A 12,570-nucleotide genomic window follows, 5' to 3' on the forward strand; every position below is an offset into this window, starting at 1 on the left:
CGACCGAACGGACGACAGCCCGACAGCCACAGCAACCACAGAGGAACAGACTAAGCGGGAGTCAACTAAGCCAACTAAGCTCCGAGTCCGAGCTGACCTAGACGTAACCAGACCCCAGACCGAGCAACGAGCTACCACATCTTTGTATTTTATGCTACAGCGTGTACAGCAAATCGTATTTTTCTATCCAAGAGAAGCCACAGCCACAATCCACTTTGTTAATTTGTTTATTTATTTCGCATTCGTCATTTCCGCCGTGCGCACCATCTTTCTGTGGTGTCCGTGTTGCCCTGTCCACAGGCCACAGATCTGCGTTCCTCTCGGGCTAGCGGTCCTATCTATCTCCTGGCAGTGACCGCGACAATTAATTTATTGCTTATCCGTACAAATCTTGACGCAATAGCTAATCCGCTGCACACTCCCCTCGTTGAAATATTTGCGGTTCTACCAGAGCAACGACAGCGAGAAAATCCTGCAAGTTGTGTTTGTCCGATATGCTCCGACCACCCAAGAAAAACTCAGAATGTAAGCTCAGTACTTCCATCTAAATATCAAAACCTCTTCATAACCGAAAAAGAAAAAAAAAAAAATATATATATATATATATATGTTGTTAAGTTCTTACGCCACCTGAACCAAGGGCGACTGTTTCTCGCTCTGATTCACCGAGGTTCCTCAGCGTCACGGCCCATGTATATCGCACATCCTTCGTGAGCCTCTTACGACAGCATCCGCTGTGCTACATTGGCGTTAATTGCGCCCGTGAGCGCAACAATTAGCACTGGCACAGACTACTTAACCCCGGTAGCCAGTTGTATCCTGCCTTGCCCCTGTAAAGATGGGCCATAGTGCTAATAGTGCGCGTGGGGATGGTTTATTTCAATTCAAACAGGAGGATCGTCCTGCGGGGATCCGGCAAGAGGATGGCCCGTTAGTTGCTGTCGGGGCCAGACATGCACACTATGCCGCTGGAGCGCACGTTGACGCGGCGGCCACAGCGCTGGAGGCTCAAGGAGCGCGAGCGCAACCTTCCTGCAGCCATCCTGAGCATCGTCGTGATTGCTACGCTATCCACGGCCCTGGTGCACCCACGTTGGTTTTACCTCCAGGGGGGAGGCTGTGGCCACAAATACCTTGGTGTGCAGCAGTTCTTCTATGTGGGCTACTTTGAGACGTCCCCGCGGCTGTTTGTCAATGGACTGTCTCGACCACCCTCCTTTGTATACTACGGATTGAATGAAGGCAAGTGCGGCGTTTGTTTTGGGTGGAGTTGTCTACCGTTGAGGAGGCCAAATTGATTGACACTACTATCACAGTAGTCTCGCTAATTGCTTCATTGACTGGGGTGCAAATCGATGTACAGCGCTCCTTGAGTGGTTTCTGGCCATCGTAGTTTAGCAGAGCAAACACTGGAGAGGTCGCATCCTCTTCAGCGTTCGCTCTGCTAAAGCAGAAAGGTGGGAGGAGCTTCCCCGGAACTCAGCTTGTCACCAACTATAGTATGCAGGACTAATACCCCATTCACACGGGCGGGATAAAGGTACCTTTAGTATAGGTCCCTTTCCTAAAGGAAGATGGAGTTGGTATCCACACGGCGCAGAAAGGTTTCCTTCACTAAAGAAGGGTTTAGAATAAACGGAGCTCGCAGACCTCCCTTTACAGCTACAGGGAGTAGCCTCGGACCCATGAATTCCAAATAAAAATCTAGCATATATGCTTCTGCTCTGTTTATTGCATTGTAATAAAAATATTTGCAAAGGGAAAGATTATAAAGTAAACGTGAGCACAGACCTGATTGAAGACACTAGCGAGAAATTTATACTCGCGACAGCGGGCAGCAGCAGTGGCACGAACGCAATGGCGGCTGTACAGGTCCCTCAAAGTAAAACGGAGTGCCGGAGCGGCGACCGAACTGCGTTGCCGCGCTATCTAGCAGCGCTGGCTGGAACTGATAGACTACATCTGCGCATGCGAACGTGCCTTCCGCTGGGGCCTCCATCTTCTTCTTCCAACCCGCACGTTATCGGTGGTTCAAGCGGCGCAACGATCTTCCTAAAATCGACGCCTGATAGCACAAGGGGCAACGCTCGTCGACAACACTGGCCCTTTCCCACTTGCCCTCAACGTTATCTCCGCGTGTGAGCTGAACACCTAGTGGTGTTTATCGGAATAGCGTTTGGCAGCTCGAGACGCCGATAATGTGAGGATCAAACAAGAAAGACGAAGGACACTGCGAACGGCACGTGCGCATGCGCAGACGGCACCTATCAGTTGCAGCCAGCGCTGCTAGATAGCGCGGCGATGCAGTTCGGTCGCCGCTCCGGTACTCCATTTTACTTTGAGGGGACCTGTACATGCTTTGAGTAGCAGGTACACTCTACTTCGAGTAGCGACGACGATTCATCCACTTCGCCTGCCCAGAGCATTTTAGTGACCATGATTTCGCCTGGTGGACCTGTGGACTTGGGTGCCGGCACTAAGACCAGACCAGTAAGAAAGGCTCTCGAGTTCACTGGTCCGAGGCGGAAACATGGTCGCTAATTCGTCTCTGGGAGGACAACATCGGCAAACTCCGGCAACAAAGGAAGAACGCCGAAGTGTAGATTCGGAGGCAGACATAAATAAGTAGCAGAGCCAACTCGGGGAAACACGTTTCGCACCTTGTGTACTTCCCTCCTTTGGATTTGGATTAGATAACACGGCGGGAAATTTGGCCACACCAGCGAGACATTCTTAAGAAAAGCTGATTTTTTACTTGCACCATGCAATGAAATCCATAAAACAATTATTAATTTGTTTTGAAACAACATATTCCACTTCTAATAAAATAAAGAATGTGTCTCGAACCTGTTTAGACCAAAAATGATATATTGTTTGTTTGCCCCATGGTTTAGCCGGGCTATCCCTGGTGGAATAAACATCAACTCTAAACCCTCTGTTTATTTGTCGTGTGATCCTGAATGCCTTTTGATACAGGCAACTTTATCTCGGGTCCTTTAGGCAGCCAGTGTGAATGGGGTATAAGTCTTTTTACCTGGCCGTATATCCACTGAATGCAACGGAATGTTTTGAAGGCAAGGCATTCCCATTCATTTCAAAATATAAAGTCGAAAAATTCCAGAAATATTCCTGTATAGTGTGTGACTCAGTTAACTATGTCAGTGGCAGTTTTGTTTCTTATTCATACAAACTCCAGCTTTTGCCATAATAGCAGTTTTGACTGGATACATTCGTTTGCGAGATAAAAACTGAAAACCAGCAATTGTTTGTTTGTGTTAACTGTGTCATCCTCTACACATGTAGTTTGATACACTGTAAAATCATACATTTTCGTGACTTTTATGCTATTTAAGGGTGGAGAAACATTTTTGCTAGAGGTAAAAAGGTTCGAAGTTTGTTGAATGGCAAAGCATGCCCCTCTCATGAATCACCTTAGATATGGGGGAAAGAAATGGCTCTGCGGCATCCTTCTTCTGTCTCATACCAATGGTGCCAAGATCTTGCAGTCCTGTCTCCGAATAGTTGGATCAACTGTGCTAAATTGTATTGTTTCAGTAATATTCCTGCATCGTTCAAGACGCTTTCTTTTGTGGCCTGTGAATATGTTGTGCTGTCAGTTCGTCATAGTCGGTAGTTGGTTCTCTTCGTATGGCATCTTTCTGTTCTAAAGTGGTATTTGACTAACAAGTGACTTGTATCTTTGTTGTACTCTGTGCAGAGATGAAGGACTGTGTCACCCCAACCATTGTGAGCCTCCAGAGGGTCCTTATAGTGTTATGTTTCCTGGCAATCCTAAGTAGCTTGCTCCAGTTCTTCATGGACGCCTTGGGAGTCATGTATAAATGGCTGAGAGTGATCCGTCGCAATGCTTTCTGCAGTGTTCTGACCGGTGAGACAACCGTCAATTTATCGTAAAAAGTGAAAGTACTGTAAACGACTTAATTTTTGTGAATTTTTGCAAATTTTACGACTTGGAAAATATTGTGAAAAATTGATCTCGCACATACAGGGCATTTCTTTTTTTAAGCTTTACAGATTTGTTTAAAGACTACCGTGAAAGCTACACTTGTGCGGTTTGTGCTGGTGAGTTATGCGATCAGTGGGACAAAGTATAGGGGGCTAATCGTAACAATCTCTTGACTAATTAAGTTAAATTTGTTAATTAACTTTTTCATTAGTGAGGATAGACATATGGTTTCAATTAGAAACTTTCTGAGCATCATCGAAATCCACTAACTCAGTATTTTTCAGAAAGACTTTGAGCACGTAAGAAGCGCAGTAGTAGTGCACTAGAGTTTCCACTTGTACAGCAGGAGCAAGGCTACCGATGCGATAACACGCCCACACAATTGTTTCGTCTCTTCTCATAGCCCCAGCCTTGTACTTTTGCACAAGGTGTACCTCTAGCGCACTACTACGCTTCCCACGCACTCAAAGTATTTCTAAAAAGTATTGATTTAGTCGTTCTGGATGACACTCGGCAAGTTTCTAATTGGAACCACATGTCTATTTTCACTAATTAAAAAGTTAATTAACATATTGTACTTAATTAGCTGACTGATCCTTACGATTAGCCCCCTATACTATGTCCCACTGGCCTTTAACTCACCTGCACAAACCACATAAGTGTAGCTTTCACAATTGTTTTTAAACAAATCTGTAAAGCTTAAAGAAAAAAGCACCCTGTATATCGCCCCATGGTAACGGATATACCGGGTGTTTTTTCGAAGACTTTCAGAAATCCTAAAAATTAGGGCGTTTGAAAAAAGAAGAAACGGTGGTTTTCTTCTTTTTCGATAACGCTCAGCAACTTTCTAATTAGAATCGTATGTTTATTTCCACTAATTAAAAAGTTAATTAACAAATTTTAATTAATTAGTTGGCTAATTACTATGTTTTTGGCAATTCCTGACGTCCGCCGTGGCTGGTAGTTTGTTCCCGAAGAAAGTTTTTTTCTTTTTTTGACGCTTTAATTTTTAGGATTTTTGAAAGTCTTCGCAGAAACACCCGGTATATATATAGCATAACACTCCAAATAGTGAAATTTCGTGCCAGCAAAATACTCCCGAAACCCACACTCCCCGAAATTTGCAAAATATTGAGCACGCGAAAATGGTCATTTATAGTATTCTTCAAAAATTTGTCATGAAAGCGAGTTGCTGTAAAATGTATATTCCAGAGTGCCCATAGACCAAAAACTAATGTGCATGAGTTTGGCACTCCTAGAATATATCCGAGTCAACTTTTCTAAAAAATGTAATCACTCTTGGCAATTAATCCGCTCCTGCAAAGTCAGCTGCAGGCATAATTTCTTCGAACATAGTGACTCTTTTTGCAGTTCCGTATTTTCTCTTTATCGTCCATAATTAAAACAAGTCCACAATTCTAATGTCTTCATCAGAGTCTCTAAAATGATTGCAATCGGTAACATTATACTAGCTCCATTTCCAGCCATTGCATGTCAGAGTCAGTTGGCTGAACTAATATTCTTAAAAGTAGAGTAAAATTCTCGTTGATAGCTTTTTTTTACAGCAGAGCTGGTAAGGGCTAGGTTCCCCAGGATTCTGTTCGTCCACACAGAAATGTTGACACAACACTCTGGTTGCCGCCGCCGTCGCAGCTGTCCAGAGTGTTGTGTTTGCTGGTTGTCTGCTTGCCGCTGTCGCTCATAGACCGTGGCAACCTTTGCAGCCTTTCCACTCTGGCTTCTCGATTTGTGGATGGCCATTACTTCATTCCCACCATAGTACAGGTTCGCTGGTCTTCCTTGTTCACCAGAATGGAAAGGCTAAAAGTTTTTTTTTGTTTTTTTTAAGTTCATGGTTAGACATGTGGCTTCCTCTTTCAGTGGTCCTGTGCCTCGGGGTTGTGGGGACGTGCTACTGTGTGGCAACACTGATGGAAGAACAGCAGGAGGCCACCAAGCCGAGTCGTGCTTCCCGGGTCCAGGTGCGCTTCAGTGTGAGCTACCACCTGGTGGCAGCTGCAGGAGCAGTTGCCGTCTTGGCTGCGGGCGCTAACTTGCTTCGGCGCTCTACACCGAGCACACTAGCGGGAGATTCGGCCATGGACAGTCTGCTGCTGGATGACGACGCTCGCGAGACGCTGGCGGTAGGCATCTCCCACTCGGAGATATGGCCCTACCGACAGGACTTGACATGCATGCACAGCCTGCCACCGTTGCCACCTTATTCGCCCTGAAGGACAGCCCGTTAGGCATATAATTAGCTCTTGTATGTCCACGTGGCAATGGCCAACGCACCCAACTTCCCATCAAGCAGATAGAGTTCATCATTGCGTTCTGTTGTCATCTGCCCGGCCACACGCTAAAGACAGCTTATGCCGATACGAATGGCCTTAAAGTTGTAAATTACTGAAGAGTGATAAACTGGGTCGCCGCTCAGAGCTCGTCGGAGTTCCCCAGGAACCCAGGTGCAAAAAATTGAACGGCTTTTCCCAGTACGGCTTTTTGCATGTTTGTTGTTGTACAAACAAGTTGTGAAAATGTGTATACTATTGAGGACTGCTTGTAGCAGTGTACCCCTATTAATTCATATTTCTGGAACTGTATAGTTTTTGTGTGTAGACTTTGTTGGAGTGTTGCATTTGTGAGCTACTACTGCACATAGGTTGGAGCCACTAGCGAACAGTAAGTTGTCAGTTGAATGAACTTGAGCTTCTTGGAAGGACTAAGAGTTGTTCACTGGAGACATTTTACCATAATAAAATGTCTCAAGAATTAAAAAAAAAAAAAAGATTTTATAGTAAATTTGAAGTGTTCACTAATATGTATATGGTTCACTCAAGTTGTATGCTAATGCAGTAGTAAACTGGAATGGGAGTCACTTATTGCACCATTGTTTTGTACAGGCCACAAGGTGCCTTTAAAGTCTTCTCCCATTTAATAATTTAAACAAGGTGCCTAGAACTTGAGTGTATCAACGGAGAACAAGTCATTTTAATGCATACCACTTTTTTTTTTTTACTAGGGGAGAATTGAACATGTGTGTACTGCATTTTAAACTGCTGTGATTTTTTTTTTCTTACAGATATGTGCATTTAACATACTTGACTCATCAGTAACAAATTTAGCTTTGTCGCTTACAAAGAATTCTAATGACTGCTGTGCTTTTGTCGCATTTTGGAAAACACTAGGAGGAATTCACATGTCATTTTGCCATATTTATGGGCACTGAGGCATTTGGCATCTGGAAAAAGATCATTTAGTGTGAAGGGAAATACTATTGAAGGGAATGCCCACAATTTTAAAGCGGTGCCAGTGCATACCTCCTATGGTTTACATAAGTTGGGATTATTTACATAGTATCACACACTAATTCAGCACACCTCTTTTTTTGTTATTGTGCTTGTAGAATAGCCATCGTGTTTTATCTGAACATGTGGTTGATCTTGCTCACCTTACTTATGCTGTGGTTCACTTTAGTGTTCCACGCAGTATGACACAATCTCTCCAAACTTAGTGAAGCCACATTATTTCCCATGTTTCTGGGAGAAGCACCACTCCTGAAGATATGTGACCATGTGACAGTGCACACAAAAGCTTCAGCACAGGGAGTAGGTCAGATGTTTTCAGCAGGCAGCAAATTGTAGAGTGCAATTTTGCAACAAACGATGGAAGCAGGTAAAGCATTTTCAGCCTTTTTTTTTTTGCATTGTCGTTATTGGTTTATTGGCAAGCAGTTTATGGCATTAAAATGAGCAGAAAATGCAATGTGCAACTTACGGTGTATGGCTGCCTATTGTCACCTGCCTGTTTGTTTCCATCTGTATTTTCAAGGTCATAGCCATCTCACTTTTTACTTGCAAGCAGAATTTGCATCTGCAGTCCATATAATATAATAACCATCTGTAGGCACATCAAATGAATACATCTGCTGGTGTCACGTGAAGAAAAGGCCATTTCCTTTGTTCTTGCATACCTCTTGGATACAGCTTGGGGACATGTGCCAGGGGAAAACTTCTTTTTTAATTATTACGATAACTGAACAAAATCTTTGCCGTTTATAGTGCTTGATCTTTTTATCAATCTGGTGTTAGTTCGATATAGCTTGCCTTTTATGTTCTATATGCAATGCACATGCAGAAAAAAAAATATTCCATGTACACGCATTGGGGCATGGAAACACACTTAAAAGAGGCTAGTAAAATAAGCCAATTCACTCCCTTTAAACCACTGAGTGCAATCAACAAAAAGAAATTGTGCAAAACCTATTGTATTGTAAAATACCTGAAAATTGCAAAAATGCAACTTTCAAAAGGTTTACGAAAGTTTCTTAATTTTTTTTCTCATATATATATATATATATATATATATAAAATATACATTCTAGCCAAACCTTGATAGTTGCATTGTATGTATGCTAAAGCATATGCATTCCAAGTTTTGTTGCGATAGGAAATGTTACGAACAAATATTCCTGTGCACAAAGTGTGAGGATGTCCCAAAATTACAAAAAGAAAAACATTTGAATATTATCATAGATATGTAGTGAGTCTTTCACGTCGGGAAAAATAATTTTTGTTAATTTTCTGTGAGAAATTGAAGCTGCAGAAGAATGCGATGGAGAAGACAGCTAGGCCTATTTCTCAAAGTAAATGTGATGGCAGCTGACGTCACAATTTCAAAAACCATGCACACAAAAATGGCTCAAATTTATGTCTTCCTGGGTAGCCAGGAGTTCTTCAAGTGCAGATTTGACCAATTTTGCAATCATAACCAGACATTATTAATTTTATACATAAAATATGAAAATTCTGACAAAAAAAAATGCAATCATTTTTTGAAAATTATTGGTTTTTCGACTTACATCTTTCTTGGATCTTTCAATGTGATTGCTGTTTTTTTTTTTCTACACCATCGGGTAAACTGCATTTGCCATGTGCATTAAGAAGACATGCTGTTGGTCAATGTCTGAAGAATGATAATGCCAAATATTGAAAGTGTGGTACATGCTCCCAAATCGCCCTCTTGCTCACCTCAATTCTTGAAAATGCTACACTGCAAGGCAGCATGCTGTCTGGATATCTGACCCCCTAAGAAAAGCATGGCAGCTTTAAGGGCGGAAGAGAGTACACGACTTGTGGGGGGGGGGGGGGGGGGGGGGGGGTGCATTACATGGGGACAGGCATGTATGTTGTATACTATTATACCTCCACAGGATTTTTGAATGCATTACATATGCAGGTCTTATTTTCTCTTTATGCTAGAAACATAAAACACATCATATTTTGTCACATTTTATGGAAATTTAGATGAATGTTGAATCAATAAATAAACCAAAGTCTTTATTCTACTGGAGTTTCATACCTCTGTATAAAATGTGAAAGAAAAAGGACTCGTATCAATTCACTATATTGAATAAACACAACTAAAGTAACAATTAAAATATTCCAAAATTCTACTGGATGTTGAGACTGCTGCAGCCACTTGTTAGCATTCACTGCAAAGAATACTAAAATTTTGATTTAAATTATGCACATCACTGGCAACAGTAAATGTGCCTATCAAAATCGAGCTGAGTTCATTAATGTTATTTGCAAGCTTTCATTCCATTGGTAAACTTAATTTAGTTTCAATTTTAACTTCACTGCTTGTGCCCTTCAACAGATGGAGGTGTAATAGAGGTTTTAAGTAAACTAATCAACATGATTCATTAACCCTTTCCTGATATCCAAGCTTCAAACTACATGATATATATGCAAGCTACTTGACAGGATGTTTCAGTCTGTCAGACTAAATGCGGTTTGATTAAGCTTTTCTTTTTATTTTTTCTTTGTCACAAGGTGTTTGTTGCACCAGCATTCACCAAGTTATATACAGGGTATTTATTTTTTAGGCATTACAGATTTGTTTAAAAAATCCCTGAAAGCCACACTAATGTGGTCTTTGCAGCTGAGTTATGCGGCCAGGGTGACATAATGTAGGGGCTAATGATCACGATAAGTCGGATTATTAAAATCTGTTGATTAACTTTTTTTAATTACTAAAAGTAAACATGGTTCCAATAAGAAATTTGCTGAGTGTCGTCGGAAACCACTATATAGTTAATTTTTTGAAAGATTTGGAGTGCGTGGGAATCGTCGATGCTAAGCGCGGGGTGGTGTTACCATTCACGGTTTCACACCGCCAGCCCTAAACCTGTTGCGCGAGTCATAGCTTTAGCGCACCCACTGCACTTTATATACGCACAGCAAATTTCTAATTGGAGCCACATATTTTTTTTTCAGTAATTGAAAAAGGTAATAAACAGATTTTAGTTTATTATCCTACTTAATGTGACGATTAGCCCCCCATATTATGTCCCCCTGGGCGTATAACTCGCCTGCATAGACCGCATAGCGAAGCTTTCACTTTTTTTTTTTGTAACAATTTTGTAAAGTTTTGGAAATTCACCCACTATTCTACTCTGGAAGAGTGTTTTACCCGTAAACACGAGGTCGCGCTGCGGCCGCTGCGGCGGAACAACATACGCAGAGTCGCAATGGTGCCGTAGCTTCTGTGTACTGCACCAGTGCCACGGCAAGAAGCGCACTCAACGGAGCTCATTAAAGGCCGACGTACACCTCGTGCTTTCCACTTTAGCCCGCTTCCTCCTTTCCTGTATCCTCTACTTTTTACCTTGTCCTAACTTGGCTCCCTTCGCAGCTTAGGAGTGGGAAGCACCAAGAGGATTATCTTCCTTGCAGCAACAGAGGTTGTACGTCGGCCTTTAACCGTCCAAACAGACCACAAATAGATATAGTGAAACTTCAGAGCATTGCGTCGTGTTCAATGTGAAGACCAAATCAAACTTTATTCTAAGTGATGGTCGAAAGTTCTGAAAATTCGCACAAGCTTACCATGATTAACTCTTTCCTGACCCACGCCCGTAGGCCATCGATCACCGGTAATCGTTAGTTTCCAAGCGCCGTCAAAAAATTAAATTTAGTGCGGAGAATTATGTTCCACAATCTCGTGGAAAGCCGAAGAACTGTAGTTTCGGTTTCAACATAGGTTTCAGCTTGATCACAAACCGATGTGCTCTAAAAATAGTCCCTGGGAACGGTGGTTGCACTTGTCTAGCTTGGCTAACTGCTTGCATCAGTCTTCGTAAGAAAGATGCCATTATTTACATAATTCAACTGTATTGTGGCATATTTCTTAGACCTTAAGAGCTCTGGGGACACTTTAAAGGGACACTGACAGGGTATTTATGCTCGCCAAAGTTTTCATTTGTAGATGACATACGAGAGCTGAACTACCCAGAAAACAATTTGCGGCTCGAAATTCGTTTTCCTTTTGGCCGAAAATCGCCGATCGAGAACTGGCCGGTTCGAGTTGCGCTCACTCTTTTCTCCGTGGTCACGTGCTGTTTTCTGTGGTATCAAACACAACCATCAAATATGTGGTATCAAATATATAAGTTGTGGGTCATCGAAGACACACTCACAATAATAAATATAGAAAAGAAATATGATTCTCATTTTTTGTGGCTTATAAAAAACAAAACAAAAATATGTCGATTGAAAAAAAAAAAAAAAAAAAGTTGCACAGCCACTTGATTTTTGATGTCCCCCATCCAGTTTCGGTTTCGAGCAGTTGCGTTTTTTGACTTTATTAAAAATATACCTACGTGTCACTGTAGCAAAAGATTGAATGGGTAGTCTTTTAATACCATAATAAATCGCCTGACAAGAAATAAAAAAAAAAGTTTTGGGGGTGGTAGTGTTTCTTTCATAGGTGTAGACTACGGAGGGGGGGGGGGGGGGGAGGGAAGGGGGGCATCGGGAATCGCGCCCCCCCCCCCCCCCCTGGTGAGATCCGAGGGGGGGGGGGGCGTGCCCCCTCTGGTGAGATCCGAGGGGTGGGGGGGGGGGGGGGCAGAGCAATTGGCAGAGCCCCCCCCCCCCCCCCCTCTTCCCCCCGGGTTATGATATGCCTTACCGAGACGTTGTTTATGTGCCATGTAACGAGCTTCTAGTAGTGGCATGTAAACAAAATAACGCCCACGTTTCCCTTACTGACAAAATACGTGGAAAATGGAATCCCAGCGTGCTTTCGTTAACTTCAATCTCCAGTTCTGGCGAGAACATAACGCGGCATCAATCACTTTTACGTCCGCTTGGTCTGCTTCCACAGCAGCCAGCCATTTTCCGATGTCCCACCAAAAAAAAAAAAAAAAGATAGGGCGCCTACTCCATCCGGAGCTGTTCCCAAAGTCCGTTTATTGGCTTAGTAGTGACTCCGACGGAGTTACCTGAACGGAGTCGCTGAGTCACAACTTAACGCGCCCAATGAAGCGATAGATGATGCAGTCGTCCGCGAAGGGCCGCATGCGTGAGAAAAGCGTAGCCGTGTGACGCGGCTACGCTTGCACGGTGATTGACATTGACACACAGCGACGGACACAAGGCGATGTGTGTACATACGCTGTAAAATGTACCCCCTAAAATAAACTAAATTGCGCAAAAAAGCCCCCCCCCTCCCCCCCCCCCCCCCCCCCCCCCCCCCCGAGAAAGTGGAAAGAGCCGCTGGTCCCCTTTATTAACAAATGGTTTTTGGTAAGCATC

General features: G+C 43.0%; 2 protein-coding genes across 3 annotated transcripts in view; one reads left to right on the forward strand and one right to left on the reverse strand.

Moving 5' to 3' along the window:
* Nucleotides 1-1,914, reverse strand: part of LOC115320639 (putative pre-mRNA-splicing factor ATP-dependent RNA helicase PRP1) — a 44,853-nt gene extending 42,939 nt beyond the window's left edge. The window contains exon 1 of the mRNA XM_040505089.2: nucleotides 1,792-1,914. The gene's annotated coding sequence lies outside the window, so the exon portion shown is untranslated. The remainder of the gene's footprint in view (nucleotides 1-1,791) is intronic.
* Nucleotides 53-7,739, forward strand: LOC8026258 (transmembrane protein 127). Of its 2 annotated transcripts, none has more exons than XM_029980792.3 (4): nucleotides 53-525; nucleotides 893-1,242; nucleotides 3,719-3,889; nucleotides 5,849-7,739. In XM_029980792.3, exons 2-4 carry the CDS (start codon nucleotides 954-956, stop codon nucleotides 6,199-6,201), a joined length of 813 nt encoding a protein of 270 aa, XP_029836652.1. In that variant the 5' UTR covers nucleotides 53-525; nucleotides 893-953; the 3' UTR covers nucleotides 6,202-7,739. The 2 variants fall into 2 exon arrangements, with proteins under 2 accessions (XP_029836652.1, XP_040077796.1); XM_040221862.3 differs by having other exon boundaries at nucleotides 84-525; nucleotides 896-1,242.
* The last annotated feature ends 4,831 nt before the right edge of the window (nucleotides 7,740-12,570 follow it).

The sequence above is a fragment of the Ixodes scapularis genome, unplaced genomic scaffold (assembly GCF_016920785.2).
Source record: "Ixodes scapularis isolate PalLabHiFi unplaced genomic scaffold, ASM1692078v2 PGA_scaffold9__187_contigs__length_104089568, whole genome shotgun sequence".
Classification (NCBI taxonomy): Eukaryota; Metazoa; Arthropoda; class Arachnida; order Ixodida; family Ixodidae; genus Ixodes; species Ixodes scapularis.

Excerpts from the sequence above, each read along its gene's own strand:
- LOC8026258 (XM_029980792.3), top strand. The coding sequence starts at position 954 with ATGCACACTATGCCGCTGGAGCGCACGTTGACGCGGCGGCCACAGCGC. Across the intron at positions 1,243-3,718 it reads ATACTACGGATTGAATGAAG|AGATGAAGGACTGTGTCACC; the intron begins GCAAGTGCGGCG and ends TACTCTGTGCAG. Across the intron at positions 3,890-5,848 it reads TTTCTGCAGTGTTCTGACCG|TGGTCCTGTGCCTCGGGGTT; the intron begins GTGAGACAACCG and ends TTCCTCTTTCAG.